This window comes from Ursus arctos, unplaced genomic scaffold (genome assembly GCF_023065955.2).
Source record: "Ursus arctos isolate Adak ecotype North America unplaced genomic scaffold, UrsArc2.0 scaffold_20, whole genome shotgun sequence".
NCBI classification, from domain to species: Eukaryota; Metazoa; Chordata; class Mammalia; order Carnivora; family Ursidae; genus Ursus; species Ursus arctos.
This window is the reverse complement of record NW_026622875.1, coordinates 37412836-37434371: the sequence shown is the minus strand read 5'-3', so window position 1 is coordinate 37434371 and position 21536 is coordinate 37412836. Positions and strand designations below refer to the sequence as shown.

Genomic DNA, 21536 nt, shown 5'->3' with positions numbered 1-21536 from the left:
ACAAGAGAAAGTTATTTAGTTGAATCAAAAGAGATATATCTAATACTTTAATACATGCTAGAGAACAAGGTGATGAAGAATTTGGGATTTGGAGATTAATAAAACTGAATGCTTATCCCAACTGTACCATTTATTTTTTGTGTGACCCTAGGCAGGTTATTTACTCCAAACCTTAGTTTCTCTAGCGATGACACAGGAAAATCTATAGTGCCTATTCTATTGTCAAATGATTGCATGAAATAATGCATGCTAGACCCGTGTCAGAGCTTTAACCCACTATCTGACGTAGAAAAACCAAAGTGAAATATTTCTCATTTGTATTCCATTAAAGAAGCTATCTACTTTTGGATAGTATGAAAACGATGTACTAAAAAGGGAGTAAGTGGAAATTTTGAATTCTTATTATCTAGAAGAATGCTCATTTGCTACCCAATTCAGTACTATGAAAGAGTCCAGAAGTCTTGATCAGCCGGCTCATAAATTCCTTTGTACCCCTAGATTTCACATGTACACATGATGGAGAAAGTGAGGCTGAATTTTTACCTGATGACTTTGAAGAAAAACCGGAAAGAGAAAAGAAACATACCAATTTCACTTTGTGCAATGTTTGTAACATTCAGCTGAATTCGGCAGCTCAAGCACAAATCCACTACAATGGCAAATCACATCAAAAGAGATTAAAGCAACTGAGCAATGGGATCCTGAAAAATGACAATGGTAAGTTTTTCTAAAAATATATTCTCAATTTTACATCATCAACTTAAGTTATTTGTGTACCTGCAGATGTAAATATAAAAGAATGGACTAATCTATTTTTAAAACCAGGACAGAACGTTAAATAAAAGCTTTATCAGCACAGTACATTAAAAGAAATAATCTCTCACAGTGTTTTGGATGAAAAGGGGAAATTTTGTTTGTTGCATGTATTTTATTGTATTAGTATTGTGATCACGGCCCTCCAAGATATTTGCTGCAATTCGAAAAAGTTGACGTTAGAGTTCCTTGATGTTCAGCTTTAGTGTAGTTTCTTTGGAAATGGATATCCTTTTAAATTTTATATAAAACAGTATTTAGAGTTTTTGGTTTTGCATGTTAGGGGCAGGGGTAAGTTAGTAAGATTGCAGTTAAATTGAGAAAGATACATATCTTATGAACTAGGTGTTTTAACAATAAAGTATGATCTGTCAGTACTTACAGGTTGTTTGAATTTGCTAGTGAAAATTCATGGTTTGTTTAATTGTTTTAGAGTACTTTTTGAAAGTGCATGTTGAGTTTTGGAGTAAACAGATTTTAAAAGTAGCACAAAAATATTTTTGGAAACAAATGCAACTTTATTAGAAAAAGCATGGAGAGGTGAGGGAGAGGAGGAGTGGATTCCTTTGGAAAGCTAAATCAATATCAAAGAAAATGTTACAATATTGTATTCTGGTTAGATGCTTCATGTTTGATAAATAAGATATATTTTGTCTAAATTTTAGTGGCATTTAAAAATGAGACTAAGTTTTGATCTGTTGTCATGGTTTGGCATCATGAAGATTTTTTAATATAAATTTATAGTTTGCTTCAAGTCTACCAAATAATGAGAAGAAAAATAGTACATTTTTAAAATGGAAATTATTTCTGCCTTGCGTTGTGTTTTTTAGTATGGCTAAGCTAAAATATTCTAATAGAAATTCTAGGACTCCATATTTCTCTTTCTAATGTATGGCAAAGAGTTAATCTTGGATGTTATTGGTCAAAGACATGTAAAAAAACAAAAATAGTCATCAGAAAATAATTGAGAATTACTCAATTCTATAGGCCTAGGTTGAACTAGTAAGACTAGTTCAATTATTTCTTAAGTCATGTTTTAAAATATATATATTTCACAGCCTCTGTTTTGAACTTATGTTCTTCTTATGTTTGACATTTGGGTACAAACATCTGAAGCACAGTATGATTCAATTTCAAGTTGTTTTTCTTTAAGTCTGTATTGTTGGAGGTAATGGTGCCAGCTTTGGTGTTTTCCTTCACCTATGTTTATATTGACAAACCTCTTTTGGAGGAATAATAAATGATATCATAGAAAGAAACTGAGACAAAAGTCATGCCTGGCTTAGAAACTCAAATCAGAGACAGTCCCAGACAAAATTTAGAATGGTCAAAGGTTTTCAAATCCTAATAGTAGGAATGAGTTCCCTTAAAGTTGATGATATTAAAATCATTTTATCAGTGCATTTATTATGGGCTAGTATTGTGGTAAAGTCGTTATATGCGTTTTCTTACTTAATTTTTCCTTACAACCACAGAAATGTTGCCATTATCTACTTCTTATAAATGTGGAAATCAAGGATAAAATCGATTAAATAGTGTGATGAGGTTCACACAACAATTAAATGGTCAAACTAGCAATCAAACTCAGGTCTTATTCATTTACATACCTACACTTCTGAAGTTTACTGCCTCCTCAGAATGAATATTCTGCAGAAACTGTGCTTTTCTTTACTCAAAAAGAGAAATCATTTCAAGAGAACATAAAAAAATCCTATCGTATTTCCAACAATGTATTGATCAATACGAGGCTTAACAAAATTTATTGCTACATTTTCTATTTGTATTTTTTTTCCAGGCCCTTTCTAGTAAAAGTCAGTTAAACAACCATGAATTAATAAGAACACTTGGTTTAGGTCATATTAGTTTGGTCTGGAATGATACTTCAGAGGCGTGCTCACCTTTATCTGCAGGTGGATCTAACTATGGGCAATGAGCCTCACAACAGAGTTGGTACCTTACATTAATATAGAAACATATTATTTCTTATACATATTCCTCCATCTCCCCACTCTAAAAGTGTGCTTTTTTAGACCTGTTCAGAATAAGAAAGGAGCCCAATTACAAACCTTCTGTATCTATTAATGGTAATTCCTTTACCACGCAGAAACCAAACTAAACATGGAATTCCTACAAATAAAGGACCCTATAAATTCTTAGTTGAGAACATTATCATTTTTCTTTAGAGAAAGATATGGAAATTGTTTTATTCTTCTTCTTGAATGTGCATACTTGCAAAATGGACTGCTGTAAACTGCTTCCATTTTAGAAAATCTTCAATCTAGATTTCAGATGGTGAACAATTAAACGTAGTAGTGTTAAGAAAGCAATATGACCACAGAGATGTTTACCTGAATTCATCCAGCCTTGTACCTAATTGATTTATTTTTAAGGATGCAAATAAAATAAATAATAGACATGGAGCTAATTATTATTATTATTATTAATTTGGGATTGTCTAAATGGAGGGAAACATACTATCATTTCTGTCTTTAATGAAGAGTGTTGTATAATTACATGCCTAAAGGCATCTCCTAACGCACACTACAAAGAACAAGAGTGAACAACATAGACAATCACCATATCTAAAATTTGGTTTCTGTATTTTTGAGCTTAATGAGGCATTTCTCATGTCATCCCACTTATTACAGAAAATGATCATCTGAAGATCACAGTGAGAAAATGTATTATGTGTACTAATTAATTAATAGGCCACTGTCCCCACAGGTAAGACTTAACTTTAATTTCTGACAGTGCTGCACTCTTTGTAGAAGTCTTTATATGGAACCTGTGCTCCACCGTTGGGTGCATGCTGTCCTGAGTCTCCAATGTCCCTCCTGCTGAGCTGGGAGTGCTGCTTGCTGGGTTCTTCCCTAAGCATGGCCTCAGCCAAAAGGAGCTACCTCTCCTGAACTTGTTCCCTTGTTGGGGGCAGCCTGCAAAAAGTCCCAGCTCTTTGCCCCAAAAGTGGGTAGACAGCTCTAAATGGCCATTCCAGCTTCAGATTTGCTGATGCTACTGTGGCAATACTGTCAGAGCTGCATCTCACCCCTTATCCAGTCCTGCTTTCCTCGTGCCTCACAGCTGTAGATCCCCCATTTACCGCTCGTCCACAAAATCATCTGCATCTACTTCCTGGAAATCTAGCTAAGACACCACCAATGCTTGCTGTATCTTAATAAGTAATATGCATAATATGCTTCATTGTGCAAAAGCAACAAAATTTAATACTTTCCTCCATCTGTGTTGTCTGTTTGATGCCTGAATATAAGCTTTGTCACAAAAAATGCAAAGAGAACAAAAAGTGAGCTAGTGTTTATTTTTCCAGGTGTCGTATATATCATCTATTAAACCCCAATCAACAACTCTGCAAAGCATATATTATTCTATTTTACAAATAACATAGCCAAGAATCAAAGGGACTAAGACGCTTGCCAAATAACTCTACCCATAAAATTGCCTATGTCTCCATTATCAGCAACATACAAATTTCCCTGGTAAACTTAAATTCTAGTGTCACAAAATTGTGTTATACATTTGGATGTATTCTTATGTTGTTGAGTTATGTTATTTTTTAAACTACTTAACTTACATTATGACAACAAATCTGATGTTTCCTTAAATTCTCTTTGCCAAATCTAACTGCTGAAAATATTTTGTAGAGCATAGAGTCATGTAAATTGGTCTTTTATAATTTATCACGATTATTCCAGAAATACATTTCTTTTTTTGCACATTTTTTTAAAGATGAGAAGATACAGAAGTGGCAAAAGGGTATTCTGTAGTTAAAAGCTGCTTAAATGTGTAGACTTTATTATATTCCAGAGATTCCATGCCTCACCCTCTCATGAAAACTATAAAGAAATTCCAGTACAAACTGCATGACTTACTAATTTTCCCTTTGGAGAACACCTTTAATTTTGTATTTACTTAGAAGTAAATTCTGCAAATAACTATTATTTTTCTGATGATAAAAATAATATTGTCCCATTTGGACTATTCATAAATGTACAAAACTAAAATAAAAATCGCCGAGTCCTGCAAAGGTAATTTCATGTAAATTGTCACAATTCTATCAGGTATGCAAATAAATAGGAGTAAGCAATATTGGATGTACACTATTACATGCATGATAATGTAATAGTGTTTGCAGAGCACACAGTTTTATTAATGTAATTTTTAAATTACTCTAAAGAAATTAATAATGGAGTTATGATTTCTGGCTAAATATTGAGATTTTGCTCACATTTGTCATTTTATATTCCAATTATGTGATATATTCTGTAATGGAAAAACCTTAAGGTTTTTATTGTGCATATAGGGTTTTTATAAGATTTTCAGGAAGTATAAAGTTGAGTATTAAAATGAAGTATACTAAGAGTATATAAATATGCTAAGATAAAAGTATATTTTTATCTAAAAACTAAAACTTGAAGATTAGCATAAACATGCTCCTTTGATTCATAAGAGCATTTTGGAATACATGTAATGAAGGGTAAAACTTTCAGGGTATTTAAAGTTTCTATGACCAACTAATTTAATTCAATTTCATGTGCCCACTCACTATGGTTAAGCTTTCATTAAAGCTTGTTAAAGGATTGAGTAACAAGTTGACCTATTGTGACAACTTTATTTTATTCATAATACCTTTGTCATATTTGAGTTATTTTATTAAGCCTGGTTTTCCATTTTTATTGGGTTGAAACGGCTATCAAATAATTCAGCTTTATCTAATAGTATTCTAGAGTCTTTCAGTGCTCATTGTTTTTGTAGAACATAAATCTAGAATATTGTTGCTCTTATCTATCCTCTTAGCATTAAATTTTCTTTTATTTAACAGAAAAGCTAAAAAAAAATTTTCCTTTCGAGCTCTCACTGATTTATTTTCTTTTCTCTTTCCATTGATTGTCCCAGATGAGGTTTCAAGTGTCAGTGGATTTTCAATTTATAAGAGGTGCCTTCTCTTGCAACATTGGTGGTTAATAAAAATTCAAAATAGCTTCATAGAATTTTCTGTTACTTCAGACCTTGATTTTATAATAAATTCCTCATTTATAGAAAAATTTATTTCACCTTTTGATTTCCAAGGACTATTTGTGCTTTTGTCGAACGTCCATGGACTAGTTAGAACTTACTAGTACATTTATGGATTAGTAATAATGCCTTTTGGGGTCATTTTATTAAACAATAATAACTGCTTTCTTAATAATATCTTATCTATATTAGTATATGACATACTGTGACATGGCAATAAGGAATGCTGCTTTTTCAAGCTTCTCTCTTCTAGACCATGTTCTTTAGAAGGTTCAGTCTAAGGGAGACAATGAAAAATGCTGATATTAAGTTGTCCAGCATTGTGTAATAAGCCATTTTGTTCTTGAGTGAACCAAGTTTCTTTTTTGTCATTGAAGGATGAAAATATGGGAGAAAATGACAAATGCTAGTTTTACCATGTTCAGATTTTGAGTAGGTTTTTGGCTTCGGTTATCAACTTTTTTTTTTTTTTTTCCTCCATGAAAGGAAGACACATTGATCATTTCAAACAGGTGGAATTCCAGCCATTAGCTACGTGGTTCCCATGGACTTAACATTAATTTCATTGAATAGTAGCATTTTTATCAACACAGAGATTTCTTATCCAGTCTATATCTCTAAGAAAACTCTTTACTGTGATAATAGTGATGTTTTAAAATCTGAGGCTGATAATCCAGCATGACCCCTATCCGGAGACCACCCCAGTAGAAGTGTACTCTAGTTCTTCACGAATGTTATTATTCATGAAAAATTAGGTGAAACGGCCACTAAGAGAGAAGCCTTAAGAAAAAAAAAAAAAAGAGTGAATTAAATGCATGCCATTTAGCTTGAGAATAGTATTTATTTGGGATGTAAGAGTTTTCTATTGATAATTTTCTAAGTGTATATGTGTGTGTCTGTTTGGGGAGGTTTGAAGAATTGGGAGCTTCTAGCAGTGGTAGCATAAACTGAAGTACAGAATAATTCATTTGTGCATCTGAACTTCAAATCTGTTTAGCACAGGTTGAACTCTCTCTCATTTCCTCACCTTTTGCCCCTTTCAGACACTAACTACTTCCCCGGCAATATCTTCCAGTTCTAGTGTTTCTATTCTCCAGTCATAGGAAAATAATCACTTTCACTTTTCTGTGTTTGAAAGGGCACATTTTTTCATTAGTTTTCTGTTTCCTTTATATTTCCCCTAAAAATAATTTGCCCACGGTAACACATCTAGTAGGTAATGGAAATGGGGTGCTTTTATGTATAAATTTCCCTTTCCTAAATAGGTTAGTTTGCATGTGGAGGCCAACCCTATTTAAATTGGCATAGGCAAGTTTCTATAGCGTCACCCCAGGCATGGCATGCTTCATCATTTTGTGCTTGTTTCTCAGAAACACTAAACAGGAGTATGAGTGTGTGTGTGTGTGTGTGTGTGTGTGTGTGTGTGTGTTTGTGTGTGTAAGTTGGCACTTTAGATTAATTCATTAAATAGACTTTCAAAATATTAATTTTAAGTCTTTGAATAAGAGGTAAGAGGGTAAGAAAGTAATTTTCAAAAATAGCAACCTAGATACATCTATTTCCTCTTCTTATTTCCAAAATTGCAATGATGTGACACAAAAAAATTGAGAACAAAAGTAAATAAATCCATAGCAGCACTGCACAGTGAAGAGTAAAATAGGAATTTCTGGAATATATAACAAAAATGTGATGAGAATGAGGTAAAATCCCGAATCTAAACACAAATACAGAAACCCACAGAGGTAGGGGGAAAAAAAAAGCTCTATAATTTCGATTTCCAACAAAACTTCAGAATACCTCTAAGATTAATCTGAAATAGCCTTAAAGGTGCAGTTCAGTGTTTGATGAACATTGTGATGAATTTAGTTATGTTGGTTTGCAGTTAGAGATGGGATATAACTGACCTGCCCAACCTAATTGTAGACAAGTGAAGAACAAATGAGTCTGGGGACTCGGAGCCAGACAGGTCAGAAAGTGAATGTCTTCTTGGGGTCAGGAACAAGGTGATAGAGGGGACAGACTTATCTAGTCTGAAATTTTAATTTATTAACTTTGTAATGTGTGCTGTAATTCTCTCTTATGTCTCACCTCTGGAATCCTCAGTAAAGACAGTTCTGTTTACTGACATTTTATATGCAGTTAGATTCTTCTTGGGGAACTGAAATGGGTGTCAAGACCATCCAGATTGAGGTTGACACTATGCACACAGGTAGAAAGACAAAGGACAGATTTCATATGCATGCCCATTTCCAACTACTTGTATCAGGTACAATGGTGAAATCAAAATATGAGCAAGATGTATTTATTAGTCACTTAAGATTTGTCAATCTTTAGAGTAGAGAAAAAATGAATGTAAATTTCAATTTAAGATTTTACTTCAGAGAGAGTATGTGATGAAAAAACACATACGATTTTCCTTTAAGATTTTATCTCAATGGCTAAATAAAAGTATACAAGTGTAGAAGATTGTATGAACTAATCAATGACTTACAGGTAAAACAAGTATGGTTTCAAAAGGAGAAGAATAAAAAAAATTAATGTAAGAATATTTAACTTCATTAACATATATTAAACAAACCTGTGTATGCAATAGTAATTCTGATAAATAATTCATATTTCCCAATTCCAAAGAAGATTGCACTCTTTTAACAAAGAAAATTGGTACAATATATATAACTAGCAGGAGAAATAAAATAGTGAATATAGCTTGAGTGAAGACTTAGTAAGTTTCTAGATTATAACCCTGTTTGTATGGGGCGCCTGGGTGACTCAGTTGTTAAGCATCTGCCTTCGGCTCAGGTCATGATCCCAGGGTCCTGGGATAAGCCCTACATCGGGCTCCCTGCTCAACGGGAAACCTGCTTCTCCCTCTCCCACTCCCCCTGCTTGTGTTCCCTCTCTCGCTGTGTCTCTGTCAAATACATATAATCTTAAAAAAAAAAAAGAACCCTGTTTGTATGCTGTGTGACTATTGTTACATTAGTTTAGGGTAGTGCAGTTAAATGTTAAGACTGAAGAAAATCTAATTGGAGGGTGGGTAACAAAGATGATAATTTGACCAAGGTACTTATTCAGTTCGTGCTACTAAATGGAGTTTCATCTCGTTGATATAAGAGCTACAACTGAGGGAGTTATAAAATATCCAAAAGAAAGAAGAGGGAAAGCAACCTTAAAATATCATTCTTGTCCTATAGGAGGAAGTGAAAGCATATCCTAAGAAGATAATGAAGGTGTCAGAAATATAAATAATGGGTAATATTTGTTGTGAATTTACTTTGTGCTAGGGATGTAATTAAATGTATATTAAATCATATTTTTGTGAGCTACTGTAGTTTGTGTCCATTATGTAGATCAGTAAACTGAGACAAAGAAGATAATTTGCCCAAGGTCTCTTAGCTAGGGAGAGGTGGAGTCAGACCCCGAACCCTGGTAAGCTGGCTCCAGAGTCTATGCTCATATTCATGATGTTACATCACCTCTCAAGTCTGGAGAGCAGCTAGTATTGCTCCAGGATTCAGAAGTCAAAGGAGGAGAGAATTTCAGAAAAAGAATGTGGTTAATCAGTGGGTCCTGAAGGCTTTTTTCAGAGAGGTCGAGAAAGGCAACCTGTATTAGAAATCTGAAGATTGTAAAATGGCAGGTGTCTTTGAAAAATTATTTCAATGAAGTGGGAAAAGCCAAGCCAGTATTTGAAAGGTTAAGACAGTGTTTCTCTGTAGGTCTTTAGAACACGTGATTCAGAATCATCCTGAGGGTTTTCCTTAAAAATTAAAATTCCCTGGGTATACATTCCAAGCTCCTTTAATTGGGATTCTCCAGTAACATTTCGTTTGAAGAAATAGAAAATCAATAAGAGGGAAAAGAAGAGAAAGAGCAATGAGATGGTCATGGCCTAATTTGCATACTTCATTCAGCAGCAAAAGCTCTGCTATAGACGCATTTTAGTGACCATCTGTTTTTATTTTAACATGTGCTGGGGAAAGATGAATTGCAAACCCAAGAGACTAATCAAAGTGTTTTCTTGTTATATTTTCAGCAGTGTTTCAGGGACTCTCATAGATCTACAAGTCATGAAACCAAATGGCTATCTCCCTTTAAATCTAGCTCTGGTTGTTGTGAGTGGGTCCTGAGCATTGTAGGTAATTTCAGGAACAGATAATCCATCTGTGCAGGGGCAGGAGGGTTATGTACACCACAGTTTGCATCTGGTCTTGCTCTTTTGTTTTGCATTCTGACCATGAAATTTTACAACTTAATCATAAATGAGTGTCCAAGTGTATATACTATCCTAAACTATTTCCTTCAGCAATATTTTGTATGTTTTTCTTTTTTCTTTTTGTATCTTCACCTGTTGAGAATGTTGTATTCATATGGTGGTAATTTTTTCTCCTAGGAATACATTTACATTTTTACCTGAAAAATACTTATTGTTTAATTATCAATATTTGTTGATGGCAAGTGTTTTGTCGTGTCTCTTTTACTTTTTACCTTAACCAGCCACACATGTGCTAGAGTCCCTATCTCCAGCAGGTTCTTGTGTCCGAGAGATTTACTGAGATAAGAGGGCTTAGTTTTTTTCTTTCCATTTCATCTCCTGCCTAAAATTCAAGGCTTATACTTTATAAATTGATTTTTACCCCCGGGCTCAAAAGAATACTCTTTTGAATACTGGTACTTTTCCTTCTGTTTAATTCATCCATTATTAAATGTAAAAGAAACCCAAATTAAAAAATCTTAATAACAGACTGTATTTTATTTCAGCAAACATGGAGGAACCTCTGCTACCATCATTTTTTATCAAGACAATAAGAGGTTTAGAATTATACTTAGTTACTAATCAAAATTCATTTTTTAAATGCTGAAAAATCACAATTTTATAAGTAGTGGAAATGTTTTAATTACTTAAGTCTTTTAGTCAAGAGGTCAAATTTTGAGATAATAAATTTGAATAGTGTCAGAACAACCTAACACATCTTATGGGAACTCAATAAATATTAATGTATTATAATCCTGTCACACACATTTTATTTACTCAACTATTCAAGGACCCTGTTTGCTAACATGACTAATGAAAGTGTTACAATGTTTGTAATTCCTGCTATCAGGCTTTTATTCCTACTTCCATAAAATATTTTTCCTTCTTAAATAGAATTTCCCTAAGAAATTTCTTTAGATCTAAAATATCTTAATGATGTATAATATTCTCACTATTATGAGCATCAGGGCCCATTTTAATTATTTTGTATTTCTGAGGTGGAAATTTTAATGATCAGAGTGGAGAACCCTACATTCAATATATCTGATCCTGAAATGATTTCTTTACCAAACTATCAATGATATTGTCATTGCCATCACATACTAAGGTTGATTGACTTATTTCATGATGCTTACAAATGCCTTTTCCTTGATATACTCTTTAACTACTGCCTTTATTAGATTAATATAAAAGCCCACCACTAAATATCATATGCTATAGCATAATTTCTCTGAGGTTCGATTACAATAAAATTGTATAAACCAAATAGCATACTCAAAAACCAAACAAATAACATATTTATTTTAACATCACTGGAAGAGGAGTGCTTTGTTTCCTTTGGGGATATGGCCTTAGTATTCCAACAGTTGAAGGATTTTAAAATTTAAAGCAGAATAAAGTGATCTAAAATATTTCTGAGTTATTTATTATTATGAATAGTACCAGATATTTATTTATCATATGTGATTCAGGGAAGTATTAAAATTAAAGAAGGGGGTAGGTATAGGGGAAAACTGGAAGTGAGACAAGTAGTCCCAGAGAGGTAAGATATATTAGAGATGCTTATAGAAACAACAAGGCCTAAAGAAACTTGGCTCATACTTCATTTAGAACTCACTCCAGAATAGTTCTACTTTGTCTGGTGAGTTTGTGCCAGCTAAAAAGATAAGAAAAAGAAGGCTTAGGTTGCATAGTAGAGCTTTGCTTAGTTCTCTTCTGATGGGAGGGGAAAATCAGATTCCCTATGTCTTCACATGGTGAAGTCATACGTGACTGCATTGCTATGGGGTCTGGCATGGGAAGAGGCAAGGAATGCCCACATCCTAGACTTGGTTTTGCACATCCTAGACTTGGTTGTGGTTTGATGATGTAGCAGAGACTCAAAGTGGTTTGTAGAATTAACATGAATCAATATAAGGTCAGGTTAGCCAGGGAGACATTCTTGTTCCTCTTCTAGATGGAAATGAAATGAGTTTTGGTTATAATAACAGGACTTTAGCAGTGTATGTGGTAGAATACCTATGATGGGTACCCGACCAACTGCACCCCAGTCAGCATCAACCAGCAGATTTTCAAAAACTATTGTCATGGTGCCAGAGACCACCCTTACTCCAAATTTGTTCACATAAGACTTGCTCCAGTACCAAAACCTTCTTGGACAGGAACAGAGGAAACAGAGATCAAGCTGAAAGACAATATTGAAACTGAAAGTGACTGAATTATCCAAATAAGAACATTTGAATCAATACACAGAGAGAACTACTATGATTAAAACATTTAGATATTAATTTGTAACTCTGCTACATATCCCATATGGTATTTTTTCTACCTCTAGTTGTGCAGTTTTCTCTTTCAGTTCTCAGATTGATTTCTTGGGTGTCCAAAATGATTTGATGTTTAGGTAGCTGTGTTCAGGGGATGAGGCAGGCCTAGAGTACCCCTGCTCCTCTTCATCTTAACTCAGCCTCCAGAGATCTGTGGTATAGTTGACCCTTGAATAACATGGTTTTGGACTGTGCAGGTCTACTTATATGTGGATTTTTTTACACTACAGTACTATAAATGTATTTTCCCTTCCTTATGGTTTTCCTAATAACATTCCCTTTCTCTAGCTTACTTTATTGTAAGAATATAGAATACAATAACTATAACATATAAAGCATGTATTAACCAACGGTTTATGGTATCAGTAAGGCTTCCAGCCAACAGTAGGCTATTAGTTGTTAAGTTTTGGGAAAGTCAAAAGTTACACATAGATTTTTGACTGCACAGAGGGTTTGTGCCCCTAAACTTTATGTTGTTCAAGGGCCATCTCTATTTGTCTGTGTCTGACTTATTTCACTTAACATAGTGTCCTCCAGTTTCATCCATGTTGTCTCAAATAGCAGGACTTCCTTGTTTTTTAAAGCTGAATAATATTCCATTCTATAATTATATCCACACATATAATATTCCATTGTATATATAATCCAAACGCATACACAGACACCACATTTTCTTTATACATCCTTCTGTCTATAGACACTTAGGTTGTTTCCATGTATTGGCTATCATAAATAATGCTGCAATGAACATAGGAGTGTACATATGTCTTTGAGATACTGATTTCATTTCCTTTGGTTATATACCTCAGAAGTGGAACTCCTAGATTAAATGGTAGATGGATCCATCCAAAGAGACACACATGGAGACACATTATAATCAAATTGTCAAAAGTTAAAGAGAGAATTTTGAAGGCATCAAGAGAAAGGTCACTTGTTGTATACAAGGAAGCTCCCATAAGATTATTAGTGGATATTTCAGCAGCATCCTTGAACGCCAAAAGGGAGTGGGATGTAGAGTCAAAATACTTAGAGGAAAAAACCCTGCCAACCAAGGTGCTATACCTGGCAAACCTGTCCTTCAAAAGAGAAGGGAAGATAAAGACAATAAAAGCTGAGGGAGTTCATCACCACTAGACCTGCCTTACAAGAGATGCTAAAGAGAACTCTTCATAATTTACCGTAACAGTGGTGGGTAATCATTTTTAAAGTTAGTATAAAAGTTAAAAAACAAAAGTGCTAAAAATAACTATAATTGAATTATGTTAGTTATATCTAAAAAGATTTAAATTGAGAATCACTCTTTCCCTTCAATGCGCCCCAAATGGTTGATTTTTAGTCTCCTGTGAGATAAGCCTTCCCAGGAAGCTCAATGTTCAGTCACATCATCTTCTGAGGGACCCACCGCACACATGCTTTATACATGATTGAATAGGTCTGTATTTTTACATGAGTATAGCTCAGATTAAGTTAAAACCTCCAGTAGTTGTATTTACTTAAATTTTGTTCTGGATTCTCCTTTTTGAATGTTAAAGATATTTTAAAAACTAATACATGGGTTCACAGCAGGCTTGTTAAGTCATGTTTTAACCACTGTCTCTATTCTTCTGTAGTTTAATGTGTTAGCCGACTAATTGGGTTAGTGGCCTAAAGGAAGAAATTAAAAATATTTATCTCCTACTTATAGTCAATGCAATGGGTATGCCTTCTATGTAAAGAATTCCTGTTCAGAACCTAGGGAAGAAGAAAAGTAAGCATGAATTTTCACTACTAATTATTGATCTAAAAAACCCCATAAAAACCTTTTTGCCTACTTTTATGTTTCTGGGGATGCTATTCCAAATATCTAACACTTGATTCCTTTAGGTAAAATCTAATGTAAACACAAATCTTTCCAACTGAGAAATGTTTATGTAAATAATAAAACTAAGGTGTATATAATACACACACATATAACAATTACTGCATAGCTTTGAATCTATGACCCTGTTTGAACATGAAAAAGAGATGGAAACGTGGTTATTCTGAAAGGAGGATCTCCCTAAACTGAGACTTATTTTTCAGTCACTAATTTGTTTTCAGTTCCTCCAAATTTTTTGTGGCATTATTTTATTTATCTTACCTATTTAATAAGATTCTTGACAGAAGCAAATGAAGTAATTTAGGTGGAAGTATTTCAACAATCTCTTTCTTACAAAGATGTGAATTTCAATTAGTTATTTCTTTGAAGTACCTTCGAGTTATTTGAACAAAAAGGCCCAAGAATTTAATAGGAACTTAATTCCACATTAAAACGTGAAGTAAAAGTCAAGGGAATAAACTCTGAGGGTTTGTGAAATTTCTGGAATGCTTCTTACACACAAAAATTATCTATCACTCTGTAGTAATTAGCACTGATAACATCAAAACCAAAACATTTCAGACTTAGGGACAGTCAGGAGGAGGAGAGATGGAGAAAGTGCATTGTCTTTTGCAGGTGGCTTGAGAAAAGAGGCCAAATGAGCTGTGGCAACTGTGACAAGGAGGGGGGCCCAGAGAGAGTCCCTAGGACTAGACAAATTTTTTTTGACAATTAGCCTGCATCTGAGATATGGACCCAGGTAGTTGAATTGACAGATACTTATATTTGGGGCTTCTGTATTAGTGGTCCCAATTAGCATTACCTGAGTACTTGGTGAAACCCAGTTCTTGGTGGCCTACCCCAAATTTATTGAATCAGTAACTCTGGTGGTAGGTTGAGCAATCTGTGTCTTAAGGAACCCTTCACATGCTTCTGGATGCAGCCTCAAGTGTGAGAATCACTGCCCTATCTCATAAATACATCTCAGAAGCAATAATTTTAGGATAAAATAAAGTAACTTATGTAATGTATTTAGTGCACACATGTAATAAAATAAGTGTTAGCTATATTTGTGCTTAGTTCTTCTGAAACCTATAATCAGCTGACAGAAAAGTCAAGATTGGAAAGTATATAGGCAAAGATTTTAGGACTTATAGTGTCCTTATAAAAATAGTTCAGAGACCCCCTCATATTGTGACCTGCATACAAATCAACTGCAGTTGCAAATGCAGATTCTGATTCAGACAGGTAGGGGGCAGGGTCTGAGATTCAGCCTTTCTAACCAGCTCCCAGGTAATGCTATTGCTACTAGTCCTGGGACCACACTTTGAATAGCAAGGATCTGGTGTGTGACTCCTTTTACTTCTTCACAATTCTTTGCACCCCCCCCCAAAGCAATATGAAGCAGAACTTCGTGTATTCATAAGAAAGCCAAAGAATAGAAGGTGAGTAGCAGGGTGGGACTCTCTGGAGTTCATGTGATCTACTGTCTCGAATTGTAGCTTTTGTTCATTTTTCTTTAGGAAGCAGTTTAACAGTTCGTAGAAAAGAGAGTTTGGAAAGTAGCCATAAATCCTTCAAGTTTTATGGTCATTTCCCATTGATTTCATAATTTCAAAGGGAGACAAATACTGCTGGACTAAATAAAGGTCAGACAGATGTGTTAGATAAGCCATGTATAACTACCACCATGTAGATCTTACTTTGCAAAACCATTGGGAACAGTCCAAGCTTCAGCTTTGCTTATTAGTAAACCTTACAGTTTAATTTTCAAAAGCAGCTCCTTTTGGGGTGGCGGGGGTGTTTTTGAAGCTAACCTTAGTTTTAATTGTTGACTCATATACATAGATCCTTGGTGTGTAGCCACATAGCTGACACCAAAGGGAATTTTTAAAAAAAAATTATGTTTAATTGTGGTCAGCCCCTTCTGCAGTTTTGAGGGTTTTCCAAGAAATAATGGAAGATATGGTCTACACTTTAATAGAGGAAGCTAGGTGGTGTTGAGTAAATGTTTCTGTTCTTTAACCAAAATAGTTAAGTGTTTAAAACTGTGGTATGACAGACCAGAAATAACACCTCTTATTTATGTGGAATCCATTTAAATGAAAGACTTTTCACTGTTTCTGGACTCTGCTCTTTTAGGTCTGGTAAATTTGTACTTAATTGGATTTGATAGCTCCATCATGCATGACTGAAGACAAATTTATAAAGCACAAAAATTCTAACTCAGTTGAGTTTCCTTGAATTATATGGTTTTGTATTAAGGTTGTTATACAAATTTTATACAATTGGAATTGTATTCATGAAGCTGTATATTCAAATACTATTCAAAAACTATATTCAAACTACATTTTTATATTAAGCAATTGTAAAACAGTTATCACAGAAATGCAATATTTACTCAATGTCAGCCTCAGAAACACTGTTTTTCAATTCCAATCTCTTGGGTCAGCCTTCTTTGTTTGAAGCCACCATTGCCAGCAGCTCCAGGCTTCCATTTTCTCAACTCCAAGCCCAGTAAACGAGAGTCCGTTTTTCTTAGTTATTACAGGAGAAAGCCTCATTTATCATGAATTCTGTGGCAGATGCAGGGCTAGGGATATGGCGAGTAGGATCTAGAGTCAACCCTGACTCTCTCACTGTGGAGGAAATACTTCCTGAAAGGAGGTACCTGAAAAATTGCCATTTTAAAGCCCTTCTGAGGAATTATAGAAATTTAAAGGGTAATAAACACTAGCTAAGCTTTTGCATGGACCAAGAATAAAACCTGCTTTTCCAAAAATTTATGTGGGAAAAATCACATAATCTCTACAAACTCAGAAAAGAGTACTTTGGCCTATAATAGATTTATTTAAAAATTTTTAATTCCAATATAGTTAACATACAGTGTTATGTTAGTTTCAGGTGTACAATATAATGATTCGAAGATTCTATACATTACTCACTGTTCATCGAGATAAATGTACTCTTAATCCCTTTCACCTGTTTCACCCATCCCCCACACAGTTCCCCTCTGGTAACCATCAGTTTGTTCTCTGCAGTTAAGAGTATGTTTTTTTATTTGTTTCTCTTTTTTTTTTCTTTGTTTGTTTTGTTTCTTACATCTCACATATGAGTGAAATCATATGGTATTTGTCTTTCTCCCACTGATTTATTTCACTTAGCATAATACCTTCTAGCTCTATCCAGGTCGTTGTAAATGGCAAGATTTCATTCTTGGCCTGTAATAGATTTTAAATGTACCTCTTAAAACATCAGATAATACAGTGCTTGCTTCAGCAGCAGGCAGCACATATACTAAAATTGGAACCATACAGAGAAGATTAGCATGGCCCCTCCACAAGGATGACACTCAAATTCATGAAGTGTTCTGTATTTTAAAAACAACAAGAACAACTACAAAACCCCATCAGGTTGTTGCCTCAGTTTTATATATCTTGTAGGCAGGATTTGGCTGATTGTTGGGATTTTAAAATAATTTGAGCCTTTGCTAAGAAAATTAATTTTTTGAATATGGAAACATTATATTGCCTGTGAACCTTTTATAAGTGTAGATTTTAATATTTAGCACTTAGGAGGTACTTCCTTTTTTATCATAAAGAAGAACCCTGCTAGTAGATAACCTTAGCTTTAATTTCACATTATTCCCCCCAAAAGGGATAATATGAATATCAGAATCTGTCACATTCTGACCTCTTCAAAAATTCCATCCAAGACTCTTACTGATAGTACTTGACTGTTAGGGGTGCCTGGGTGGCTCAGTCAGTTTAAGTGACCAACTCTTGATTTCTCCTCTGGTCGTGATGTCAGGGTTGTGAGATTGAGCCCTGCGTCGGGCTCCACACTTGGCACAGAGTCTGCTTGAGATTCTCTCTCTCCCTCTTCCTCTGCCTCTCCCCCTGCTCATACTCTAAATAAATAAATAAATAAAATCTTAAAAATAGCACTTAACTAATTTGTTTGCTATAGTGTAAATATCAATTTGCTAACATTACACACACATAGTCTATCCTATGTTAATTTTTTGTTTGGTAGGCCAAATTATAATAGTAGATCTTTATGTTATCTCAGCATACTTGTTACTGTTCTCATTAATTACAATGCTGTTATTATTTAGAACTTTTAATTGCAAATGTCAGAAAAACTGACTTAAAAGTGGAGTATATGAACTCATTTAATGAAAAGTCAAAGATGGAAAGAATGGGGTGTGCATGGTTTTATGCACAGTGGTATTTAAGAACACAGCCTCTGTTTTCAGTATGTCCTGGTTCCACTGTTTACTAGCTATGATACTACACACATTACTTAAGGTCTTTCAATTCCAATTTTCTTGGCTATGTAAAGTTTATAATAATGTCATCTTTTTTTGAGTATTGTATTAATAGACATGAGGTTCTTAGAGTAATACCTGACAGATAGAAAGCATGCAGTATTACCATAAACAGTCCATTTACCAATCTCCATTTCTCAGGGTGAGTTTTCCTCTGTATTAATAACACCATCCTTACCAGCAACTCAAGACTTCCATTTTCCCAACACTAAGTTTAGTGAAAGAAAATATCCCTTTCCTAGTTATTACAGTAAAAGCTTCAGGATAATTTTTACTAAACTGATTGGGTTATGGTCCGTCCCCTTGGCCCGAAAGCATATGTCCTGCTCTGATAAGCCAGTTGTGGGTCACATGCCCACTCTTGGAACTGGAATCAATCCGGGACAGTGATGGAGTAGGGGCTGGTGGTTTTGCAAGGAAAATTGTGGTTCTCTTACCAAAAGGGAAGGAAGTAGATTTGGGTAGGCAAGAATAACAACTGTTTATTTTTATAGTTCTTTGAGCTTTGATTCTAACACTTTGGCTACATTGTTATATTTGTTCTAAGTTGTTTGGTCCCTTTCTAATTACAAGCATTTACAAAATAGCAATAGGAATATTTACTACCATAATTTTAATTCACTAACCATAAATGAAATACAGATTCACTAACAGCTAGGATGTAGCTTTTGATTACCAAAAATATCTCATTTGAAAAGCACTCTCTATTGTTTTTCTGTTTTATCTCCTTTTAATAGTGAAAAACAAAACAGTTTCCCAAAAATAAATAGAAAAACCCAGAAAAGTAAAAATCTTCACATAATGTGCTTGCTTCACAATTTATAAGAAATTCTAGATATACTGGCTTACAGATCCTCTTACTTTATTTTATGACATTATCATTAAGGTGTATTATTTTGGTCTGCTCTGCACATCTAAATTATTCTATGAATAGTTTTTTCCAAAGTTGCACAAATTTTTAGGTTTAAAGTGTCAGGAAAACCAGAATGTCAGAATCAACATGATCTAAATGTAATCATAAAATATTTTATGTCATCTGCTTACTCATTCATTCAACAAATGTTATAGAGAGCCTCTTATTTGCCAGGCAAAGATCTTTGTCTTCATGGAGTTTATAATTTAGCAATAAGAGAGAGACAATAAAAATCTACATCGTAAAAAAGCAAATTATATTATAATACAGTGTCAGTATAGTATAATGTAGTATGGGGACAATGTAGATTTTATTTTGGGTACTCACTGTGATTTATTTCAGTCTCAAGCTTTAAGACAGCAAGGAAAGACATAGAAAAAAATTTATTTTGTCTAAACCATTGTTATAGCCTTTTGGTTTATAACAGTTAATCATATTAATGGAGAACTCCTGTGAACTGCTTATACTTTTAGTATGCTTAAGTAATAGTAAATAAAATAATTCTAACTGGAGCTATTTCTCAAATATTACTGTTTATTCTATTTAAATGAAACATTATAGAAATGTTAGATCAAATCCTATAAATAAAATTGAATCTTTCCCTCCTTTTTTAGTAAACCAGATGATTCTCCCTCAGGCTAATTAGTGCCTTCCTTGAATGCTTACAAGGCTCCATAAGTACCTTTTCTCACTGTGCTCATTGCAGTCCAGTTTGCTTTGTTTCAGTCATGTGTGCGTGTCATGGTCATCTGTCTTGCAGGTCACTGTTCCATTCTCCCTTCACTGAATAGCCAGACTCTTCAGGCACATGTCTCTAGCACTGGATTTCTTTTGCTCTAACATCCATAGCAAATTTATCTATTGTTTACCCCAGCTGGGATGATTTTACTGCTTTAATGGGGAAAAATATTCTCTTCTCTCTCATCTCCAACTACCTGGAGATTTATGTCCCTCCAGCTTTCCTATTGACTTGGATCTAGTGGCCAGTATGGTCAGTGACTAACACACAGTACTCCTTCTTGGGGAAACACTAGCCTCTAAACCCTACTGTTAGGCTCTCTAACACTCTGGATCATTATTAGTACCTGGTCTAAATGCAGAGTGACTGAATCTTTATTCTTATAAATGTGTTCTTTATGTCTTGAGTTTTTCTCTCCTGACTCCTTATCCCCACCTGATCAAGGCTAGTTTTTGAAACTTAAAATCTATAAATTGCATTTATTTTTCTTTTTGTCCCACCCCTTGCTTTAGACATAAATCTGAGGACGCTGCATGGAATAAGAGGACATAGCCAGAAAAGAAGCCTAAAATTATATTTCAGAAAAAGTATTCTACCTGACCAACTTCCCTACTAGACCTTGAGTTTCCTTCCTAAGTGAAGAATTTTGTCTAGTAAGGAGAGGGAGCATGGTGTAGTCCAAAGAGCAGGGGTTTAAAGACAGGGGGCCTTGCATTCAAATAAAGTTCTTTTTGCAAGCCCTGAAGGCGGCTTTTAATTTCTCTCTATAGTTTCAACATTAGATCGCAAAATGATAGCTGTATTCCATGGTGGTTGTGAGGAAGAGGGAAAATATAATATATAAAGAATAAAATGAAATATTCACTCATTTAAAGAACGTGTGTCATAGTTGCTAATATTCAAAGAAAATTTTCTAGTAATAATTCAGATTTCATATCTATATATATTATATATATACATATATGTATATAATCATGACTTTAAATGAAATTGTTTAATGAAGAAAAGCATGATGTTGAATAAGAATTTTTTGAAAAAGTAACTTATTAATCATATATATGGATGTCCATTGCATCATTGTTGGTAACAATATAAAAGTTTAATAAATCTAAATGTCTATCATTAGGGAAATATTTAAAGACAAGTCATAGACAATATGCATCATATGATCTAAGCATACCAAAGAGAACAAATTATCTGTCAGTATGTGTATGCAAATGGATATAAATAGATCTGGTGCATACATAGGGAATAGTTATAGTCGCTCTTTCTGGGGATCATAGAGGTTTGGGAT

At 34.2% G+C, this 21536-nt stretch overlaps 1 protein-coding gene and 1 pseudogene across 1 annotated transcript in view; both read left to right on the top strand.

Moving 5' to 3' along the window:
* Positions 1 to 21536, top strand: part of ZNF385D (zinc finger protein 385D) — an 855124-nt gene that overhangs the window by 220034 nt on the left and 613554 nt on the right. The window contains exon 2 of the mRNA XM_057315888.1: positions 499 to 717. Within this exon, the coding sequence (XP_057171871.1) occupies positions 499 to 717 (219 nt within the window). The remainder of the gene's footprint in view (positions 1 to 498; positions 718 to 21536) is intronic.
* LOC113254168 (U6 spliceosomal RNA) lies at positions 17527 to 17640 on the top strand (annotated as a pseudogene).